Below are 24199 nucleotides of genomic sequence, written 5' to 3'. Positions count from 1 at the left end.
GAACAGGAAGCAGAGAATAGTAATAAAATCAACAGTTCTCACGATGAAAGGATGATAAGTTTTAATAGCACTGGAACCAACAAAAGTTGCTAGCTGCCATTAAAGAGCAAATTAAAAGGGTAAAGGGACCCCTGACCATTAGGTCCAGTCATGACCGACTCTGCGGTTGCGGCGCTCATCTCGCTTTATTGGCCGAGGGAGCTGGCGTACAGCTTCCGGGTCATGTGGCCAGCATGACTAAGCCGCTTCTGGCGAACCAGAGTAGCGCACGCAAATGCCATTTACCTTCCCGCCGGAGCGGTACCTATTTATCTACTTGCACTTTGACATGCTTTCGAACTGCTAGGTTGGCAGGAGCAGGGACCGAGCAACGGGAGCCCACCCCGCCGTGGGGATTCGAACCGCCGACCTTCTGATCGGCAAGTCCTAGGCTCTGTGGTTTAACCCACAGCGCCACCTGCGTCCCAAAGAGCAAATTATTTTGCTACAAATATCCATTATCTTGGATTTGCTCTCAAGCTCACTAAGATTCAAGGAATCATAAATACTCACTTTCCCTCCCTTCACCCACCCCAATTTGACGAATCACTGCAATTAAATATAAGAAAGAAAATTTCAGGCTCTTGCTAACTAATCTAAAGCAACCTAATAGGTGAAGCATCTTAATTCCATTACACTGGCATCTTGAGTATGTTCACTCTCCCATTGACACACTAATAATTCTTTGTACTCCTACAGCTCATAGCACTTCATGAATAAAGGTCTCAGAGCACTTCATGAATAAAGATTAATTTTTACCACTTGTGTTCTGCACATGCATAATCAAATAATGGGTTCTTGAAAAGTAGAGTCCTTGCTATTATCTGTTTATAAGAGTGTTAATCTGAAAGAATAGAAACACTGTTAACTATTATTAAAGAAGAAAGCATCATAAAATATTCCTTCCAGTAGCACCTTAGAGACCAACTAAGTTTGCTATTGGTATAAGCTTTCGTGTGCATGCACACTTCTTCAGATAACCATGCATGCACACGAAAGCTCATACCAATTACAAACTTAGTTGGTCTCTAAGGTGCTACTGGAAGGAATTTTGTTTGTTTGTTTGTTTCGACTACGGCAGACCAACATGGCTACCTACTTGTAATCATAAAATATATCCACAAAATCAGGTATTCCCATGATTATCATCAGTCTAACTTCGGGGGCGGGGGGGAGATCAGTTTTTAATTGCTCAGCAGAAATGAAGCATCTTTGTGAATCTTGCTGGAAATGAGGTTATAGTTCCCTTTTGAGTTCACTTTACCTTTAAAATAAATAATTGTATTTCCATTTAGAGAATCAAAAATATATTAGCAAAGAGGACTACAGAAAAACTTTCTACCAGCAAACAGAATAAACAAGTCCTGGCAAAACTGATAGTTGTGTACATAGGATTAAAGACACAGCTAGCAAAGACACTTAAATTGCTCAATACTGCTAAGAATTTTGCTTGGCAAAAATTCAAAGCACCATGGAAACAAATGAAGTCACTGGCACCAAATAAGCCCAACTATTCTAACATGTCGTTATGGAGAATGTATTAAAAAGATTTGGAGAAACAATATCATTACTGTATACAGATGAACTGATCTACATTTAGCAGTGGCCAAACTTGTTCCAGGTCATGCCTATCTTGAAAAACCTATAGCCAGTTCTCAAAAGGGAACAGCATCCATACAATCTCTCCTGGAAGTCACGAAGATGAAGTGGTGCTCCACTGTTAACGCTCCATGATCTCCAATCATGGTATGATGACAAACCAGATCCAATGGTACTAATATAGCTGCAGTTGCACAAGCAGAGGTTTCAGCTACTGAAATAGGATTGGAGACAGCACCTGTCATGTTTGGATAAGTGAATTTTCATATAACGAGCATGTGGATGGCAGGCCCTACATGTACTATATTTTTGAATCAAAGAATGTCACAATGCTGCAGTTCCCATGGTCGCCAGTAGGCAGCCACACCAATGATGACAGAGCAGCAGGCAGGCAGGCAAGCAGTGGGCCCAGATGAGCTGCAAAGGAACAGCTAAGGCAAGCCAGGGCAGCCCCTGAGCAACCTTACTGCGCTGCTGCTGCTGCTGCTGCTGCATACCTCGTTCCAGCAACACAGTGTCTGCCCCAGCAGCATCAGGTGTCAGAGAGGAAGAAAGTGGCACTACAGCAGGCCTGTCACTGGAAAGCTGCCCCAGAAGGCAAGTAGCCTTGGTCTTGAGGAGGTAACCAGAGGCAGGCAGGCGGATCAGTGTGCAGTGTGTTTTGCAACCCATCCTACTTTCCATCACTGCCATTGGTTGCTTTGCGAGATAAGGTATGAATGGGTAGGCCAGCAGATTGAGTGGGGAAGACAGGTGGCTGAAGCAGGCTTTCCCATACCTCCTCTTCTGTCTCCCCTTTCCAATGAAACATGGCATCTCCAGTACACACATGGAATATGCCCATTCTCAACTTTCAGACAGTCCCACATTCAGTGTAACATCTGTGACCACTCTGGACATGCATTTATTTAGACTAGTTAGTCACTTGTTACTTGAAGGCCTAAAAACAACTTACAATATATTTAAAAACAAACATAAATAAATTATAACATTAAAATAATTCATACAAACACCTACCGTTCATTCAAACACACACAGAGCTGTGTATACACTATGTATAAACTGTACACCCTGCCTGCAGCAAAAACATGTAGTTTTCTCATTCCATAATCATTCATTCAATCTAGTGTACTTGTAACAGAATTGGTGCTATATGAACTGTTCCTCTCAAATCAGTCAACAGTCAGACAGCACCATTCTGCACTAACAGAAACGTCCAAACTGTTTTCCAAGGCAGCCCCATATAAAGAACGTTGCACTAATCCAATCTTGGTTAGTAGACTGTAGCGCAGTTATCATTGTAGCCCAGTTATCCCTGTCCAGATAGGGTCATAGTTGGGCCACCAGCCTAAGCTTATGGCACTCTACCACTGAGGCTACCTGGGTCTCAAGTGACAGCAATGGATCGAGGTGAACCCTCAAACTACAAACCTGATCCTTCAGAGGGAGTATGATCCCCATCTAGAGCAGGCAACACAACATTCAGCTGGAGAAAGGAAAGTTAATTTAAAGTTAGCAGGAAAGTCAAACCCACCCAGGAGCATCTTGTGTGCACCTAAAAACATACAAAGTCAAAACATCTAAACTGACATCAGTTAAATTCATAGATAACACTTTGTTTCATAGTGAAAACAGTCATTAGTACAGCAGGTACATTCATGAGTTGCCCACTGTTTCACTTATATCCCTATGGTAAAGACAGGAAGCTAATTGTTCCTCAGCAACTATACTGCATTTCAAAAAAGGATCACATGTGCACACGTTCCTTGCTATGGTAACAGCACCTGCACAACAGCCTACTGTGACTAATTCCTTCCAGATGACTTCTCTTATCACATCTGCAAATCTTTTTTTCTGCATGTAGCCATTTACAGCACACAGACTTTTCATGGCAGCTAGAGTACTGTAACTCAAGAGCAAGCACAGTAATTCTGTGCTTCCTATATCACTCACCTTGCTGCGCTCACAGAGCTCTTCTTTCCACTGAGGTTTACATTTTTAATTCACAAAAAATCAACAAACAGCAAAGCAGCCTGCAACACAATTTTTAATTACTACATATTTTTCAGTATTTTAAAACTTAAAAACTGAGACAAGGTTGAAAAGGTGATGTATACGTTTTAAATAATTGCCAGTTCCATATTAATAGTGTGTGAAGAATACTGCACAAGACACAAAACTGGCACAATTCCTGCTCAGATGGCCTATACTGGCTTCATTCACAATAAGTCACAGGGCATTTAAAATAATGGTTTAATCATGAAAGTGCCTCCCTCCTGCCACATAGGTTCACATTGCTCCAACAAGTCATGATTGGACTGGGTTCATTTGTTCCCAACAATCCATGGTCAGAAAAAACTGAACTTAAAAGAATACAATTTTGTACCTAGCCACACATCTGTTTCATTTACTTCAATTGGGCTTTTAGTGCACATCCGCTAGTGGAGAACTGTGTATAAGTAAGAGAAAGATGATAGGAGAGGCTAAAATGAACTGAACAAAAATTATGATTAGTTGCTGCAAATTTAGGAAGTAGCTGCTTATAGACTAAGATGTCAGTTTTAGTGGCATGGATGGAAAGGGTCTGGGAGTAGAAAGAATATGGGTTTGCACTGAGAATGGAATGGACTGACAAGAGTCTGACTTATGATTATTTCTACATATAATGTGCAAAAAGGAAAACTTACCTGAACTCACCAAATTATGGTCAAATCTGGCCAGGATCTTGCATTCTCATTTGCTTTCTTGAAGCCCCATCCAGATGCCAAAGAGTTTAGAACTACTCTTCTCATAATATTTCCCCCACTCTTTACTTGCTATCTCAAGCGAGGCAAGAAGCCATCCCAACCCACACTATCTATGAGTGCTGCATCCTTCAACCTCAGTTTTTATGCATGTCTGTTTTTCTCAGTTGTCAGGGAAACACTACAATTTCTATTGTTGCAGCTTAGCATCTAGATCAGTATTACTACAGACAAAATGGTTTAGAAATATAACTCATTTAATTTCACTGTTTGCCTAGAGGCCAGGAATCATTCTAACATCTATGCAATCTTCTTCCATTATTAAAGAGTTGAAAGAGCTTAAGTTCACAGAAAATTTGTTTGAATGTTTCAGTCTATATGAAGCTTTAATTTTTTTACATATAAGCAATGCTGTCTATTTTAAGCCTGTAATTTAATCCAAATAATACATATGAAAGATGTTACCATGAAACTACCTTTTCCAAAAGCAAACACATACACATTTCAGAAAGCAGATTCATTTTATTTAATAAGTAAAAATTAAGTCAAGAGCTGTCTCATACTGCATACTGCTAACCAAGGTGATGTATCATACAGTCATAATAATCTGACTCATTATCAGGGAATTTTGGAAGGTTCACTATTACAAATTCCTCCTCCTCTTTCTCCTTACTCTTGTTTAGTGATACTCTCCCTCCTTTCCTGCTTTGAAACAAACCCCAGCTTACCACTGCACCCAAACCAACAAGCCATGATTTGTTCTTGATCAGAAGCCATGGTAAAACCCTGAAGTCTAATAATAATAATAATAATAATAATAATAATAATAATAATAATAATAATAATTTATTTGTACCCTGCCCATCTGGGCTGGGTTTCCCCAGCCACTCTGGGCAACACACATTCTCCCCAACCTAACCCCACGCTTCCAGACTGAGAAGGCTTGAGTGGGCTAATTCTTTCTCCTCTCCTCTCCTCTCCTCAACCCCAACCCCTTCAACATTCTGTACCTCTTGAAACCATCTTATTTTGGGGTGGCCCCATTTGACTTCCATGCCGATAGCAAATCCAGGTCAGAAAGGCCCATTATATCTGAAAACAGAAAAAATGCAAATATGTGCTTCACTTCCTAAACTGTACAACTGAGGTTGCTGGTTTGAGAATCATGTTTGAATGATCCATCAAGAAATTCCCCAAACACAGAAAACTAGATGATCAGGAAGGAAGGAAGGAAGGAAGGAAGGAAGGAAGGAAGGAAGGAAGGAAGGAAAGAGGTTCAACTGCTTTCCACTTGTGTAAAAGCTTCCTTCACAGGATGACATTTTTTTACACATTCAAACACTGTCAGAAGTGGAACAGCCAGCAGCAATGAATATTATTTCTGCGTATTTAGGAACATAGGAAGCTGCCTTATACCACTGCCAGACAAGTTATCTCTCCAGTCCAGCTCCATTTTACTCTATTCAGTAGCAGAGCTTCATGCTCCAGCACTGGGGGGTGGAGAGCAGGTGGGGACGGGGCTGGCGCACATCCTGGGGGCGTGGTGAGCTGTTTGCGTGGGCTGCGGGGGGGGCAGCTGCAATGGTACCTTGCTGGGATCGCGCTGCCGGGGGTGGTGACCTCCCCCTGCACTCCTCTTCCTCCACCAGTGACTCTATTCTGACCAGAAGTAGATTGTCAGGGTCTCAGGTAGGGAACTTTGCATTACCTATTGCCTAATCCTCAAATGGAGAGATGCCAGGGTTTGAACCTGAGATCTTCTGTTCACAAAGCATGTAGTGAGTGATGGTCCCTCCCTGGTTCTTAATTTGAGGAGGATTTGCAGTCAGCCAGGAACATACATATGCTTGAAGAATACAAGCTATATTATTATAACTGTATATATAATCAGATGAAATGTGAAACAACAAACCCTTGTAAGGATACCTATACACACATGATTGTGCAGTACAGTATCTCAGTACTCAAGCATACACAATTTTACCGGGCTTGTATATGACCATATTGTAAAAATTCTGTCACTTTTTTAGCTTTCATGTACTTATCAGTTGTCACAGTAACACTAAGATTCTCCCTTTTGCACTCTAATGTCTAGAACTATGTTTCCATAGTTACAGAGAAACCTTAGTAATTCGGCTGAGATTTATAACAGCATTTATTTTAACTTATCACTACCAGCAATAGCTACGGTATGTTTTACAAAAGATGTCATCAACAGCTTGGGGGCCAGCTGATAGCACTAGCTAAAGAATGAGGAAAGGGCAATCTCGCCTCCTCTGTTAAAGCATTGCACAGCTGAAAATTTAAAATATTAGCCATTAGAAGAACCCTGCAGGATTTGATCCATGACTCAGCTAATTAGCCCATAAAGAGAGCCCTGCAAAATCAGATCAAAGGTCTACCTAGCCCAGAATTCCATTTCCTCTTGCTCAATCCAATTCACAGGCAGGATAATAGCTCTCTCATGCTTATATTGTTGCTTACCAGCGACCAGTACTTAAAGGCATGACTTTGATTCTGGAGGTAGTATATGGCCCTCATGACTAAAAGCAATGGATGTGCTTAGGTTGCAACCCTATACCCAGTAATTTGGGAGAAAGCTTCACTGAACTCAGTGGGAATTATTTTTGAAAGGTATGTATAGGGTTACACTGTTCAACATCATTTAAAAGACGGTACTGTACACAAGGTACATAAACTCCTAAAGAATCTGGCAATCCATGATAACTTCACAAGTGGCAGAGAGCGGTCCCCCAACAGCAGCACTACAAGCTGCTGCAAAATGGAGGAACTACGACTCAATGCACTTCTCAGTACAACAAGGAGCATTATGTCTCCTTGTTCACTCAGCTGTAGACTGAAACAAGAACTGATACCTGCATGGTATTTCTCTATGTGTCACCCAGCTGTACTTTGTGAAAGCACGTACATACTAAAGAAGATTTACAGTTGTTCGTTTATTTTATTCTGCTTGTTGCTTTCAGGTCTTAAAATGCACATGGCTAAGGTATTTTATATATTGAGCAGTACAGAAATTCATACAAATAAATAAACCAACCCCAATACAACGCTCTCACACTTACCATGGCATATATACTTAGAGAAAGTGAGATCAAGAAACAACAGTGTCTTATGTTTGAAGTAATGGCATAAGAAAATGAGGCCTTTTAGCAGGGACTTAGAAGAACTTGACAGAGATTTACAGTGGCACCTCCGGTTACATACGCTTCAGGTTACAAACTCCACTAACCCAGAAATAATGCTTGAGGTTAAGAACTTTGCTTCAGGATGAGAACAGAAACCATGCTCCGGCGGTGCAGCAGCAGGAGGAAGCCCCATTAGCTAAAGTGGTGCTTCAAGTTAAGAACAGTTTCAGGTTAAGAACAGACCTCCGGAACGAATTAAGTACTTAACCCGAGGTACCACTGTATAATGTGCCAAAAATGAGTTATCTTTGTCAGCCAAATGATCAGAAATAGGTTCAGGACAAAGAAAGTATTCATTTGTACAATACAGTGGTACCTCAGGTTTCAAACTTAATTCGTTCCGGAGGTCCGTTCTTAACCCAAAACTGTTCTTAACCTGAGGTGCGCTTTTGCTAATGGGGCCTCCTGCTGCCGCCACGCTGCCAGCATGCAATTTCCGTTCTCATCCTGGGGCAAAGTTCTCAACCCGAGGTACTACTTCCAGGTTAGCGGAGTTTGTAACCCGAAGCGTTTGTAACCCGAGGTATCACTGTATATAATTAACTTACAAAATCCATTACTATGAATCATTTAGATACCTTAAAAAAGGATTAGACTAATTTGTACAGGATAAGTTTATGTTATTAATAGGTAGCTGTTCAAAAGCAGTACACATCCAATTAGTAAGAAGTTCTAAGAAGTTATTTGGCTGGGGTAGTCACACAAAACACGGGTTCACAGCACAAAACTATGGCATCAGTTTTGGGGGAATCCTGAATTTTGGGGTCACAAGTCAATGAAGCCCTAAGGAGGCTGCAGCAAGAGACTCTGTTGCGGATATGACAAGGACAGAACTTACAAGTCTATTAGCAAATCAACAGGAGACACTTAAGAAATTAATTAAGACCCTGCTGTGCCCTATGGAGAAGCTATTTCAGGGATTTAACACCAAGCTTGAAGCTCTGACAGAATCTACAACAATGACAAAATTACAGGCACATGTTGAAAAATTTACCCATCTTCACAGCTGAAAATATGGAAATGAGAAATAAACTAACAGATTTGAATAATAGTTCTAGAAGACATAATCTTTGTTTTTATTTTTTAAAGAGTAAGCTAAAAAGGGGGGCTCCACACAATTTATTGTTTCATAGCGAACAACAATACTCCCCGATTTGAAACTATATATGGGTGATTTGGAGTGTTTCTATAGAGTGCATTGCTCCAAACCACGAGACAAAAACTGCAAACTAAATGGGAGCAATTCAAATAGCCAGACTACTCTGCCACCAATTGCAAGCTCCTCTATCCAACCGTTCACTGTTTGCCTAGAGCTATGATGCTTCCTTAGCAGGCTTACACAGCAAGGGTAACCAATATGGTTGACTAAAACTTTCATTATCTCTGCTCATTGGCTATGCTGGCTGGGGCTAATATGAGTTGGGAATGCAACAACATAAATCAACTTAAATGTAAGAAATTTGGGTAACATAGTACTAACAAGTCTAGTAAGACTCAGTGGCAGCTACATTGGTGTATTTGTTATATTGACAGCAGCAGAAATACACTTGTGTAAATTGGTAATTGACTCACTCCATTAGTAAAATCTTAAAATAATTTTAAATAGGAGAATTACATTATGCATAATGCTCAAGGCAGGTATTATTCCATCAGCTTTGCAATAGTTGGGTATAGTTAAAGTATGAAAAATCTCAGAAAGATAAACATTTCTGGAAGTTCAGTCAGAGCGCACCATAAATATGTACAAAAATGCAATGGATTACTCATCAGCACATAGTCAGTTATACAAGAACACTAGTTAAGATTGACTTTGTCATTAATTTCACAAACGTTTATGTCTGTCACCACGGAAACCAATTCTGCATTGCTATTTAGCACCCTCTAGTGTGCGGTTGTTATGTGGCATATTTCTTTTATCAGTAAGAAATCACTTAGGTAATCTGCATACCGTAACAATATTTGGAAAAAGGCACGGGTCATGAGAAGAAGGAAAAAAGCCTTATCAAGAGATTATTAATGCTTGATAGTTTCATACAAAATACATGTATCTGGAAGTCACGGGACACTGACGTGCATCACAGAATGTTAGCAGCTCCTGCATATAGATACAAGCCCATTATATTTTTAAAGATGAAAACCTAACACCAAGAATGTTCAGATAGAGGAAAAATTAGTAGCTAAATAACAAGACTCAAGATTTAATATAAAGTAAAAATCTAGTTATCCCCAGAAGTTTGAATTAAAGCTCATGATACCCTGTAGTGCAAATATCATTTGAATTAGACAAATAAAACAAATCCACCTTTCGTTACTTCTTTACAAGTTATATATTGTTTCTTATAAAAAGCTATATAACAAGAGAGCCAAGCAGCATGGTAGCCACAGCGACTGTATGGTTCACATCACCTTCCCATACTTTCAGTTCTTCCATATTTTCAAAATTTTGAATGATGGTCCTTTAGTGAAGAATGCTGACAAGTCTTGTATATCTATTGTTCTGAAGTCAGCATTATTGTACACATCACTTTTTTCTGACTTAAACACAACAGATAATTATTTAAAGTACAAATATACCCAGACGTTTGTGATCATAGTTAAATACATCATAACTGTATGTGAAGAACAGCATCAAAGTAACAGAACCTGTTAACAGCTATTTTGCAAAGTTAGTCCATTTCCAGCAAACATCACTTATGCAGAGGTTGAGATTAGACAGATACTTGGACACTTACACCACTGAATTAAAAACTAATTGTTTTAGTTTTAAATCAAAATGATTGAGTGTGAAGAGTGTTTTAGCTATTTTGGTTCTTATAACCCCTAACATGTAAGCCATTATTTAGCAGAAATTATACTGCTATGAACATTATTTTTACAGATTGTTGACAAGTTATTAGGCATTATTTTGAAAGGTGGGATCTAATACTAAACTGTGGGACAGGATAGCTAGGGCTGCTTTACAAGACAACTGAGGAAATCAGTGTCTGTCTCTTTCTTACAAACTGGAAAAGGCTCCCAACCATCATGAGATTTCAGCCAAGGCTTGGAACAAGCCTTGTCCAGCATAACACATTCATTTTAATCAGCAGGCAGTGCAACCCACCTGTCCACCTTCAATAGCATAGGATTATCACGGGCAGCAACTGCTCATCCTTTAGGTCATTGCACTAATAACTGGAGGTTTGGAATAATGCTAATTGATAATGCCTGTCATCCTTCAAGAATTTGTCTAATTCCCTTTTCAAGTCACCTAAATCCGTGGGTCTAATCAATGCTTGGATGAAGGATCGTCCTAGTGTATCATCCTACACTGCCTTCAGTTATACTTAAGAGTGATAAGATACAAGTGTTATAAATAAGTCTTGTGGAAGTGAATACATTCAGTTTATATGCTAAATACAAAATGGAATAGTTAAGAAAACAAATGAAGCCCATCCCACTTCTGAGGAAAAATGCAGATTACAAAAGCACTTTTTAAAAATCTACGGTTGATAAGTGGTATTTAAAGCCATGTGCATCTCAAACTTGATTCGAAACTGCTGCCAATTTTGGTACTGGGGACAGGACAGGTGAAAGCATGTTCAGCAATGAGATACCCCCTGGGTCTTCTGCAGATATACTGCACCAAGATAAAACTCAAGTCTATTTTATTGTGGTTTTAACCTTCTGTATGTTTTAAAATTACAGTTGTAAAAATTTTAGAGTCATGTTATTGTTTTGCTATCTTTTTCTGTAAACAGCTTTGATATATTTTTTCTACAATCAAACTGGTATAGAAACTTTATTAAAACTTCTTATGACGAAAGATTCTAGAACTCTTTAGGAGGTAGCGTGGTCCAAGTGGAAAAAAGCAGGACACTTAATAGCTGTGTTTAAAATAAAAAAATTTAAAAGGCGATTTCAGCAGAGGTACCTTGCACTGGCAGCCTCTGGCGTGAGCAACCCATCCTTCCCTGCAGATGTCAAACAGGGTCCAAATGACGACGCGCCCACCCTCGTCACAGCTCAAGCCCCGCCCACAGCATCCAGGCGAGGTCAGGACCATTTCCAATTTGGGGGTGGGGGTGAGGATCCGAGAAGCGCTGTCAGGGCGGGAAACCCAGGTCTGCCTCTGCCACGGATCAAGTGTTTTGACTGCCTACCTGCCATGAAGGTTTCTCGAAGAAAACACGGGGCGAAGGAGGGGGGGGACGGCCCTGACCACCTCACTGTGTTACCACTACCCCACCCAAGCATAAACAGGCAAAAAGACAGAGCAGTCGCTGACATGGTACGGTCCACCCTCTGTGAGGTGAGGAGGCGTCGCGAGGAGCCAGTCAGGCTCCCCTCCGTGGAGGCAGAAAGGCGCCAAAAGATGGCGGCGGGCGGCTGAGCGCCGACGACCTCCTGCAGCGCCTGCGCAGTGGGCACCGTCGGCGCGAGCGGCAGCCGTTGGTGGCGCCTCGGCCTCGAGGGGCTGCGGCCCGGACCCGCCATTCCAGCCAGCGCGGGCGGATGGGCAGCCGCCGCCGCTTCTCCACCAAATCCATACGAGTCCCCTCGCCCGGCGCAGCGCTGGCTGAGCCACAATGGCTGTGCCGCTGCGGGGCCAGCGGGCCGCGGCGCTCCTACATTTCCTCTGCTTCCTCTGGGCGGTTTTCGCCGTCAGCCAGAACGCGGGGTTTCCCAGGTCGGTCCGCAAGGAACCGGACGTCACCTACGGGGGCTCCTGGAAGCACCTGACCTTCCTCAACCAGGTGGTGGTGGCGGCGGCTGCGAAAAGGGAACGAGGGGAGAGCGGGAGGACGCCGCGCGTGCGCAGACGGAGCGCTCCTTGGCCGCACGTGCAGGGCGGGAAGGTGGGGGAGGGGGAGAAAGAGAGTTGAAATAGGTTAGGGCGGGTGAACCCGCTGACGTAAATTTAGTTTCTTTTGTGTGCCCCTTCCCCCCGTGAGTTTTATAGCAAAAAGTGATAATTAGTTATACATCACCCTAACTGGCATCAGTTACTCCTAAGTACGCTATGACTCGCATGCCCCCGTTTATTATTGTTGTTGTTGTTATTTGTTGAGTCCCTGTCAGGGGAAAAGGCGGATATAAATAAATAGATAATGATGATTTCCCCCCGCAAAAAGGACTCAGAGCAACTTTAACACATAAAATCTTGTTTACGTTAAGATACAATGTTGGTGAGGGAAATATAAAGGCCTTTAGATAATAGATACATAAAATCTTGTTTACGTTAAGATACAATGTTGGTGAGGGAAATATAAATGCCTTTAGATAATAGATACTCTGCACCAACCAGTAATATGCTTCAAATTATTTTCCTTGGCTGAGTACGCCTAATAAACATTTAAAGCGCAGCCAATGAATTCTGGGAACTGTAGTTTGCTAAGAGTGTTGGGAATTGTAGCTCTGTGAGGAGTAAGCTACAGTTCCCAGGATTCTTTTTTGAGGGGGTGGGTAGAAGCAATGTGCTTTAAATGTATGGTGTGTGCATCCCTTGTTAAGAAACTAAACCAGAAAAGGAGAAAATATACATACTGAGCCCCATGCGTATTTCTAATAGCTTCTTTGTGATTTCATAGGTTCTGCAGACAATCCTGTATCTGTTATGTGTCATATCTGATACTGTAGCTCTGTGCATGCCTTCATTAGAAAAAAGAGTATCATCACTGGTGGTGCCTCTCAGAGATTTCATCTTCTCTTCGTATGTGTTTCCTATTGGCTTAGTAAGTAACTACTGTTTCTATTATTGAAATATGTGCGTACTATAGAACAGTGCTTCTCATACCTGATGCATCCTGATGTTTGGAACTACTTCCATTATCCCTGCTGGCTAGGTCTGATGGGCGATGTTCTCCAGATTTCTAAAAGACTGTCACAAAGAGCCTGGCATGTCTAAATGAAACCAACAGCATTGATCATTCTTAAAATACAGTGGTGCCTTGCAAGACGAAATTAATTCGTTCCGCGGGTTTTGTCGTCTTGCGATTTTTTTCGTCTTGCGAAGCACGGTGTCGGGAAAGTTTTGGAAAAGCTTCAAAAATCACCAAAGTCTTTAAAAACCTCAAAAAGGGCTACCACACTATGAGTTGCTCCTCGAAGTCAAGTCGCAACTGTATTAACGGTGTTAAGAAAAAGGAAACAAACTTGCAAGACGTTTCCGTCTTGCAAAGGAAGCCCATAGGGAAAATCGTCTTGCGAAGCAGCTCAAAAAACAAAAAACCCTTTCGTCTAGCGAGTTTTTTGTCTTGCGAGGCATTCGTCTTGCGAGGTACCACTGTACAAGAAGTAACTGTTGTTGTTGTTGTTGTTGTTGTGTTGTTTTCATTTAATTATCTTGCTGCATTCCAAGGATGCTGAGTAGATTGTCACCTGGTATATTTAAAAAGGGATGAATTCCCTCCAAATGGTTTGAATCTAAGATGAGTGTGGGGCTTTACAAATCCCATTCTTAAAACCTACCAAATTATCATTTAAATCAGGAGAAACTTTGTTTTGAGAAGAAGAGCCCAGATAGTTCGTTTTTAATAATGAAGTTAACAGACCTATAGAATAGTTAATGATAGTCTAGCACGAGCATTCATAGATGCCACTGGAGAAAGGCTAGTAGGTTCAAGACTCCCTCCAGGCATCTAGTTCCCAGTTTGGTATCCCCTCACCATTGAGGCTGGGAGCCTCAATAGCATCCCTCTGGAGGCTTCACCTGGGGCAGAAAAACTGGGTAAACAGAAGCAGTAGGGAAACCTGGTTTCAACAAGAATAGACTGTCCAAAGCAACTATTTGCATTTCAATGAAAGTCTGCATTGGCATCTCTGGCAACTTCAGAGAACATTTTTGGCAGGACTGTGTGGGAGAAAAAGTGTGTATAAGGGCTTGGCCACATGAGTTTACTGTTCTGTTTGCAACTGTTTGCCCATTTAATTTGCAAAGCATACATGTTACTCTCAGACAACACCAATCTTGATACGTTCCCCCTATAAATTTAGGTCTATCTGCTAAGGAGATAATCCAGTAAATTGGGAAATTGGGCTTCAAGATGCTTTGCTTGGGGTTACAGACAATTTGTTTCTGTGTTTTAATGTGGGTGCATCATTCATCACTTTCTGCTACTCCCCTTTTCACATCCACTGCTTCCAAAATGTTATTTATTTATTAAGAATTTGAACAACAGGCAGTAAAAGCAATCAATTCCATCACCATAATGCATTAATGAAAACTTTGACAGCCATTCATATTACTGAATATTATTAAATTGTTATTGTTCATATATTATTGAAACATATATTTTCACAATTCTCTGAGTCTTTGATGGGTTCATCCTCTCATCCTGTTAATAATAAAATCAATAAAATCAGACCAAGTTTCTTAAAAAAAAAATTGTTGTTGTCCTTGTGCCTGAACTTGACTAGTTACCGTATTTTTTGCTCTATAAGACTCACTTTTTCCCTCCTAAAAAGTAAGGGGAAATGTGTGTGCGTCTTATGGAGTGAATGCAGGCTGTGCAGCTATCCCAGAAGCCAGAACAGCAAGAGGGATTGCTGCTTTCGTTGCGCAGTGATCCCTCTTGCTGTTCTGGCTTCTGAGATTCAGAATATTTTTTTTCTTGTTTTCCTCCTCCAAAAATTAGGTGCGTCTTATGGTCTAGTGCGTCTTATAGAGCAAAAAATACAGTAGTTTTTCTGACTAGTCAATATAATTATCTATGCTTCTAATGATAGGTAACAATAGATAATGAGTCCTTCCAGCATGATTGCACAACTAGCAAATGCGCTGCTACAAACAAAAAAGCAAGCATTTCCTTATATGGAATTTCAATATTTTGTCTACTGAAGATTGTTGACTGTATTTTAATTTCTTTTCTAGCTGTGCTCACAACTATTTCCAGTATGCTACTGAATGTAGGGTTGTAGCCTTATCTGTGTGTGTATATTTTCTTTTGCTCCCTCAAGATTTGCACAAAACCAGAAAACTGTACATTAAACATTCTGCACCAGATATTGTACAGCTATCTGATAAGTGTGCTTTGAGAATTTACAGTTATGACTGTGCTGCTTGCTCCCCTCCCCTCCCCGCCCCCCCCCCCGCCCCCACTTCCTGGTTGGGAAAAACTTAAAAGTTCACACCAAGCTAACTGCCTACAGGCCCTTTCAGTACTTAATTGGCATAACATAATAAACAAATTAGAAGGTGACAAACACAGGAGGGAGCACCTGCTGGTATGAAGGGGAAAGTCTGAAGCTGTACCTCATATACAAATGCAAATACGTTTCGATGTGGACTACTCCAGTCTAATTCAAATGGGGTGAGAGGGAAAGGGATTCATGGCTAAATGGTGCTCAAATGTGGACAAACACTTAAACTCACTACTTAGGTTTCCTTACAGCTATTTATTTGCAAAACAAGAAAGCTTGAACCTTAATACAGAGTGTTTGATGCTAAGGTTTTTTATTATTTTTATCTGGAGAAATAAAATAAAACTTCACAATGGTCAGGTTTTATTCACTGGAAAAAGCGAGCTGCGGTAAGAAGAAAGGTTAACAAATACTTTGATTTGGAAAAACATTAACTGTCTATTGTTACTATTTGTCTGAGGATACAAGTGTTAATTGTCAAATGTTTTAATGACAGTTTGTACCTGTTGCTTTCTGGAGCCTTTACTTATATGACAGAGAACTAGTGTATCCTTTACAGCTGGATGACGTTAATCCAATTTGGCTTAATCATACTATGGTAAGTGTACACCATTTGTTTTTCAGGTATCTCTTTTGCTGTGTTCAGTTCATTTATTGTTTATCTGATCATAATATTTTGCAGAACTTAGGTATAAGGGTCAGTTCAAATGTAATAGGTGAAATGATTATTTAACATTGTGTGCATAAGCTGCAGTGAACCTTTGGGTCATGTGTTCCCATTTCCTCTTCTGGAGCATGCCAAAGATGAGATCAGAAGTACATGCTTCTAGGATTAAATTAAATGGACCACCCTGTTATGTCCAAACTACTGTGGGGTACACAGCAAGAATGCTGCCACTGAATCCTGTGGAATCTCTGCACACAGGAATTTGAATCCCCTTATACCACTATGCAAACATATCTCTCATACATTATTTGGACTCTACAGCAAAGGGAAGGAAGGAGAGGGCACGTAGCACATCATTCAGATAGCCCCATTTAAGATGTATAGCTCCTTATTCCCACTATAAACAGACAACATCATCCACTCACCCTTCCTCCGCTGCTAGCTGCTTCATATAGCCACTGAGCCTCTTGGACTTGCCAATCAGAAGGTCGGTGGTTCGAATCGCCGCAACAGAGTGAGCTTCCGTTGGTCTGTCCCAGCTCCTGCCAACCTAGCAGTTTGAAAGCACGCCAGTGCAAATAGATAAATAGGTACTGCTGTGGCAGAAAGGTAAACGGTGTTTCCAAGTGCTCTGGTTTCCATCACGGTGTTCTGTTGCAGCAGAAGCGGTTTATTCATTCTGGCCACATGACCTGGAAAACTGTCTACTGACAAACACCGGCTCCCTCGGCCTGAAAGCGAGATGAGCACCGCAACCTCATCATCGCCTTTGACTGGACTTATCTGTCTAGGAGTCCTTTACCTTTTACCTTTTATACCATGACAGCCCTTGTCTCACTTGTGCAAGCTGAGACTATTCCCTGACATTCCCCAGAGCCTGCATGAAAAGAGAGTGGTGGAGGGATCACTACCCCCACCCACTCCACCAGTCAAAGCAAAATTGAACTACAGTGTGGGAAAGTGTTATTTTATATGCTAACTCTAAACAACAAAACCTCCTTTGGACATTCTCAGGGCTAGAATAGGCTCTGAAAGCAAAAACACACATGTATGTGGTTGACAACCAGTCACCCCAACAGAACTCCTGGGTTTTTGAAAGAGACAGCAGAATAATAGGTGTAGCAGGTCATGACAGCAGCGGATTTAGGGCAGTGCAGATCCTTCCCCTACTGAGCTGAGGGGACTAATAATAAGGTCTAACCCATATTTACACAGGTACCTATTCAAAGTTGGGGGGGGGACCAAATTTTGTCCTCACTCAGGGTGTGATATTACGAGTGATTGCCAAAGAAGAAGACTTAGCTTGAGGAAACTGAGCTAAGGAACTGCTTGTGTCAGGGAGGAAACCACTGTGGCAAAGAATTAATAATTTCCCAAGATGGATCAGACAGCCATAGAAAATGATGCTAGTAATTGCCAGCTGCTTGAAAATGCTCTCATCTGCTACTATTTTGTAACTGCTGCTACCCCTGCATATGACAGTGGACCTCAGTCATTTCCAACCATCCTAAGTGGGCCCTACGGGTAGTAAATTTGAGAACCGCTAAGCTAGACTATAAAAATATGTACTTGGAATAAAACATGGAACAGAAGTTCAAAAAACTGTAATTTAATACAACTACTGAAAACAATACAACAAACAATAAAACTTTGTTTTGATTTGCCATATGTTTCCAGCACTTATATTTGTGTGTGTTTGTGTTTTATTTTTTAGCATACCACCATCCTCCCACTGCTTTTCATAGAATTGTTCATTTGTGATCATAAGTATCCCCGTAGATGTAGAGGAATTTTGGGACTTTGCGCCTTTGCAGTTGTATACCTCTCATGGTAGGTATCAAGTATCTTTTTCAAACACACTTCAAATATAAAGCATTTTTAATCATTTTAGTTGGATTGTTCCTTTTATATTAGCAAATCTTTTTTAAAATAAATTTTAAAAAGCATATGAAGCATATTGTGCATGCTGCCTATTGGAATCCGTATGTTTAATGGCTTCTTTAAAATAACTATTTTAATATATTTATCATGTTGATCTCAAGATACTTTAAACGTACAACATCATTTTATCATAAATTGTCTGATAAACTCATCTAGTATAAAACTATATGAAAATGCTTATATTCAATATTCTATTTGTTTCATATAATTAAAAAGATTAGACCAAATTGTTATTGGTTTCGTCTCCTTTCTCTTAAACATACAATTTTAACAAGTTTAAAGGTTATGGCAGTGTTGGTATCTTATTAAGCAACTCTTGTTTCGTTGATATTTTATGAATGTGCCATTTAGCAGCTATTAACATTTTTGCTGTTATCAAATTTCTCAATAAATTATGATGATCTGATCACACATCATTTTCAAAATAGCCTAAAAGAATTTGTAATTGATGCAGTGTAATTATACAGTGAAACCTCTGTTTTCGAGCGTCTTGGAAGTCGAACATTTTGGCTTTCGAATGCCAAAAACCCAGAAGTAACTGCTTTGGTTTTCAAACAATTTTCGGAAGTCGAACATGCCATTTTGAGTTTCCCTATTGTTTTGAGGCTTCTGCTTTCAGTTTTAGAACATTTTGGAAGTCGAACGGTCTTCTGGAACAGATTACATTTGAAAACCGAGGTTCCACTGTATTACATTTCTAACAATTTTGGGCTTCTTTGAACTAATTTTCTGTAATTCGTTGAAATGTTTATGCAGCCATAAAATATTGCAAGTAAATATTACACTGCTAATGCCTATTGCTCCATTACCATTTCTTTAATTACCATAAGCATAGTCCTATTATCATTACTTTGATCCATTTATGCAAGACCTTAAAATACCATTTCTGTGGTAGCAGGCACAGATTAATTCTAGTGCAGCCATTTAGTTAGTATTTTTGACTAGGTAAATTAATTTATCATGAGCAGCGCACAGGCAAATAGCTTTTTTAGTCTTAAATTTTGACAACAGATGCCACATGTAGCTGGTGTAAATACACAGTTCAGAAACTGCATATCATTCCTTTAGGTTCCTAAGAATAGAAGCTTGAGGGCTCAATAAAGCTGCCCTTCAGTGCCCATTACATTAGCTTCCTTAGCATGCAGTTGCTGGAGCTCTGAAGAGGAAGCTATATACCGTATTTTCACTCTATAGGACGTACCGGACCACAATACGCACCTAGTTTTTAGAGGGGGAAATCAAGGGGGGAAAAATTGGATGGATCCCGCTCGCTGCCTTGGCTTCCTCTTTAGCCTTGCACAGCCTCTCCAGCCGGTAGAGGCTGCGCAAGGCTAAAGAGGAAGCCAAGGCAGCGAGCGCTATCCATTTTCTACGAGGAGGGAGAAGGGACTGACTGGCCGCATCAGTCCCTTCTCCCTCCTGGGAAAAGCCCGCAGGAGCTGCATGGAGCTTGTGTGCGGCTCTTGGGGGCTTTTCCTGCCTGCCTCCCCCTGCATTTGCTCCATAAGATGCACACACATTTTCCCTTACTTTTTAGGAGGGAAAAGGTGTGTCTTATGGAGCGAAAAATACAGTACTTGTTGCTGTCTGGTGTTTTTATGGTTCTGTGGCTGGTATGCTGATAGAGATTATAGCCATAGCTACCTCAATCCAACCTGCAAACCCATTTTTAACCATGTCAAGCATTAATTATAAACCAACTATACATGGTGGGAAGCATTACATTGGATTTCACATGCTTTATACCTCTTCTAGATGCTAAAAAGTCTTCACAAATACTTACCAAGCCCCATTTCACTCAGAAATTTCTGTTGAATAATCTTTATTTTTTGATGAAGAAAAATTAGTTGTTTTGGGAAATGAGATGATCTAGCAAAAGTAAACGGAGATGATCTAGCAAAAGTAAAATACTCATAGGTCATATGGTCCTCCATTTAAATCAATATTGCTTTCAAGTATGAATTGTACTTCTATATTTTTAAGGAAATGAAAATTTATGCACTTACAGTTTTATATTTGTAATTATCAGCAAATATAGAATAGTTTTTCCATGCAACTTCAGAAATCAACTATCTACCTATAAAATTTATGGCTATTTGTGACTCTGTCTCCCCTTGTTTCTAGGATAATGTGGGTAAACCATGCAAGTGGGATTTGGGCATATCCAGTTTTAGGAGTGCTCAGTCCATTAGGACGAGCAATATTTATCTCCATATCTTTTCTTATAATGGTAATCTTCTACTTCGTTGGGGAGCAACTAACAAAACGCTTGTGGGGTAAGTAGGATTTTTTTGTTTGTATTTTCAGTGCTGTAGCTGGCACAAGGAATGGACTTTCCCAATATTCAATGCATAAGTGAGGAGAAGAGTCATTTAAGTTGGTTCCCCAAGAAAGGCTGAAGTCATAAAGACCCTTAACCTGGGAGTAGTTTCAATGTATTCAATGAACTTTTGAGATGACTTGTCTAAGACTGAGCTATGAATGTGTTCAGTCAGAAGCAAGTTCTGTTTCACTTGTAAGAAGACTATAGTGATAAATACAGTACCTTCTGGGTGCACTTCTGTGCACTGAAGGGATTCCCACAGGCATTTTGCTGAGCCTTCCCTTTCACCCCAAAGATTCTTGGCCAACCACTCTGCCACTGTACTAAATGCTTTGCAACAGCTTGACCATTTCAGACGTCATGAGGTGCTCCCACAGTACACATAGTTATCTAGAAGCCCGGCACACAAGCCACTTCCACAGTCATCTGAAATACTCAGTGCACTGAGGACTTGGAGAAAAGTATGTCACTACATAGCTGCATGTGAGGTCCAGCTGGAACTCACATTAACATGAATATCACAGCATCAGCAGTTACAAGTGGGGGAAGCAGAGAACCCAGAAAAGCATAGGTTGTCAGTTAGTGGGTCAGGACACACTGCCTGGTCTTAGCCTGAGTTGGGTCACAACATCAGCACTATCACCATACAAATATATGGTACAAAAATTAAGAAATGGTTCCCTAAATTCATGTTAAAGGAAGTGAGTTCCAGGTCTGGAAACACGGAGCACTTCTCCAGGGGAGCATTTGTGGGAGGGCTCTACATTCCCATATGTAGGAAAATATTCTAAAGTTTAGTGTTCTTTTCTTTCCCTTCCAGCAAAACGTAAAAGGAAATGCACATAGAGAAGAACCTGGGAAAAGTATAAGGTCATTAAAAGTGCAAGCTCACTGATGGAACAGAGTGAAACTTTAATCAAGATAAAAGCATTCGTAACAACCTCTTCTTAAAGATCAAGTATACTGAAAATGGCTTTTTCTCAGACACGTAATATATAGTGCTATCAAAATAGAAAGTGGGGAAATGTACCAAATCAGATTAACAGTGCAGTGCTTTAAACAAAATTACTAATTTTTGTATAGGAAAATTGGGTATATATATAAGTGAATTACATACATATTTAATACGTGCATTATACCTGGTACCTTAAGGCAGTAGGTTTTTCCCTATCTTGTGCTTTTGTGTTTTTCCCTATCTTGTAATTGATTGATTTTGATAGGCCAGTTAAGTACAGACAGAGCATATGCACAGATAGTTGCACGTGTTGTTGTATGTATGTATGTATGTATTTTAAATACCCACCCAAGAAGTGTACACAGTCAGGCAATTGTAAATGTTCTTGTGCAATTTTCTGGTTATTTACAACTCTAGGAGATCAAAAGAAATATATAGAAGCTCTTGGTGCACCCTTAATAGCATACTGGAGGAAAAATGAAAGCAAGAGTGTACCAGAAATGTTAAGTTGTGGGTGAACATATCAGACGACACAGCGATTCTTCAAACAGCTCTTGTTTATTCACAGGCCAGAACAGAACTGAACAGCAAACAGCTCAGCCGGCCTGCTTTTATAGGCAGCCGGCTGTCAACATTGTAACAACAACCACCCAGGGTTTCCTGCCTAAAGTAACTGATGTGGACCTGAGTGAAAACTATATACACGATACACCTGGTGGCCAGGGCAAGAACTTCAATACATAACAAGAAATAGTTATGAGAATAAGGGTAGGGGGGAGAAAGTAGTGGGCATAGAAAGGGAAGTACAGTGGTACCTCGAGTTACATACGCTTCAGGTTACAGACTCCGCTAACCCAGATATAGTACCTCAGATTAAGAACTTTGCTTCAGAATGAGAACAGAAATCATGCTGAGGAGGCAGCGGGAGGCCCCATTAGCTAAAGTGGTGCTTCAGGTTAAGAACAGTTTCAGGTTAAGAACAGACCTCCAGAATGAATTAAGTTCTTAACCCGAGGTACCACTGTAGTAGAAAGTGGCAATTGATCCAGTCACCTCAAAACACTGAAACAAATCATCTGCGACATCTAGTTCACCAGTGTGGAGTCTGATTTCCCACTATTGCATTATCCCCATATTGGGTAAACCCACTTTTACAGGGGGAAAGCATTGAGATTTGTGTTGTTTGACTGTGGACTGTGCAAATTAAATTGGAACGCATACAGCTGCAAACACACAGTAGACTATGGTTACCAGATGTCCCCGGTTCCCGGGGACAGTCCCCAGATTCACCAATCTGTCCCCGGACAAAGTCTGTCCCCAGAATGTCCCCGGATTTTAATTAATGTCCCCTGATTTATGCCTGGGGACTTCCGGCGAGGCAACATGGTGGGTGCCATGGCAGTGAGCAGCACTGGAGGTCCCAGCCACGTTAAAGTTCCAGCCAGCCAATCCACTGGCTGGGGGGAAGGCTATTTAAACCAAGGCACGAGCCAGAGAGCTTCCTTCTAGCTCACTTCCTTGATCAATGCTCGCCCTGAAATTGCGTGGAGCCACCCGCAGCAGAAGAGCCAGCGGTGCTCTTCTGCTGCGGGCTCTGCGCACCTGAGTTGGGTGAGGCGGTGAAGAACAGGATAAGCCTAGAAAAGAGCTGTGCTGCGTTGCAAGACAGAGAGAGACGGAGCCTTGTGTGTGTGTTTTAATGCGTGTTTTCCCAAGCCCAGTGAGTCCCTTTCTTTACTCACTCTCTCTCCCCAGCACCACCTCTTTTTTGGGGGCGTTTGCGTGTTTGTAGATGGGCTTCTCCGCCTGCCTTGTATCAAGGTGCACGCCTGACAACTTTGGGGTTCCCCCCCCCTAAAAAAGGTGAAGAACTCTTGGCAACCCTTTCCTAAAATAATAAAGCATGAAATTTAAAAAGTATCCCCTGATTCCTTGAAAAAAAATCTGGTAACCATACAGTAGAGTCCAATGTGGACAAGCCCTTAGTTAAAAGGTTAAAATAAATACAGCTCTATACTTAATGAAGGTGCGTGGGTCTTTATATGTGTTGCAGTTTAATAAGTTTTGACATGTTCTGTTCCTTTCCCTGAGCCTGTGAGCAAGACCCAAATACAAATTCGCATAAATAATCTTGGTGAATGTGAACTACAATCCTAAATGTTCCAAAAATACAATCCTAAACGTTCCCATAAATGTGTCAGTCTTAATCAATCACAAATCTGTATAGGACTAAGGATGCAATTTACCTCTCTTTAAATAATTATGGCTGTCAGGGTTGTGGCATGTAACAAAATCCAGTTGGATAAATCAAGTCTTTTCTTTTTGATGAAAGCTAGGCAACCTTTCCCTTAGAACTAATACAGAATGAGACTTTTGAATATTTAATTTCAACAAATATCCCTTTCATCTCAGGTCTTGTGAACTAAAACCTTGGATGTGAATATGCTGAGTCGTGTAGGAGGAAAGGTCTGTCAGTGGCTGCTAGGCATTGTGGCTGTGCTCTTCGCGGTTGGAAGTAGTGTTCTTAATAGCCATTGCTGAAAGCCACAGGAGGGAGAGTGCTCTTGTATCTGAGTCCTGCTTATGGGTTTCCCACAGTCATCT

General features: G+C 40.8%; 2 protein-coding genes across 6 annotated transcripts in view; one reads left to right on the top strand and one right to left on the bottom strand.

Moving 5' to 3' along the window:
• The window catches only part of ZNF831 (zinc finger protein 831), a 45504-nt gene extending 33551 nt beyond the window's left edge, over positions 1-11953 (bottom strand). The window contains exons 1-4 of one of the 4 annotated variants that reach the window (XM_077929327.1): positions 11731-11814; positions 5393-5474; positions 3070-4087; positions 799-883 (exon numbers count right to left, since the gene is read on the bottom strand). In XM_077929327.1, coding sequence (XP_077785453.1) covers positions 799-816 — 18 coding nt within the window. In that variant the 5' untranslated portion in view covers positions 817-883; positions 3070-4087; positions 5393-5474; positions 11731-11814. Of the gene's footprint in view, positions 1-798; positions 884-3069; positions 4088-5392; positions 5475-11730 lie in introns of all 4 variants that reach the window. The other 3 variants (XM_077929328.1, XM_028735342.2, XM_028735339.2) reach the window with 3 other exon arrangements.
• Positions 11954-12021: 68 nt separating this feature from the next.
• LOC114599695 (androgen-induced gene 1 protein-like) lies at positions 12022-23608 on the top strand. Of its 2 annotated transcripts, none has more exons than XM_028735345.2 (6): positions 12022-12324; positions 13159-13302; positions 16206-16307; positions 18091-18206; positions 20442-20593; positions 21461-23608. In XM_028735345.2, the coding sequence occupies exons 1-6, from the start codon at positions 12157-12159 to the stop codon at positions 21484-21486; spliced, it is 708 nt and encodes a 235-aa protein (XP_028591178.2). In that variant the 5' UTR covers positions 12022-12156; the 3' UTR covers positions 21487-23608. The 2 variants fall into 2 exon arrangements, with proteins under 2 accessions (XP_028591178.2, XP_028591177.2); XM_028735344.2 differs by having other exon boundaries at positions 12022-12327.
• Positions 23609-24199: the final 591 nt, after the last annotated feature.

Source organism: Podarcis muralis, chromosome 5, assembly GCF_964188315.1.
Source record: "Podarcis muralis chromosome 5, rPodMur119.hap1.1, whole genome shotgun sequence".
Taxonomy (NCBI): domain Eukaryota; kingdom Metazoa; phylum Chordata; class Lepidosauria; order Squamata; family Lacertidae; genus Podarcis; species Podarcis muralis.
This window is presented reverse-complemented; position numbering and strand designations above follow the sequence as displayed.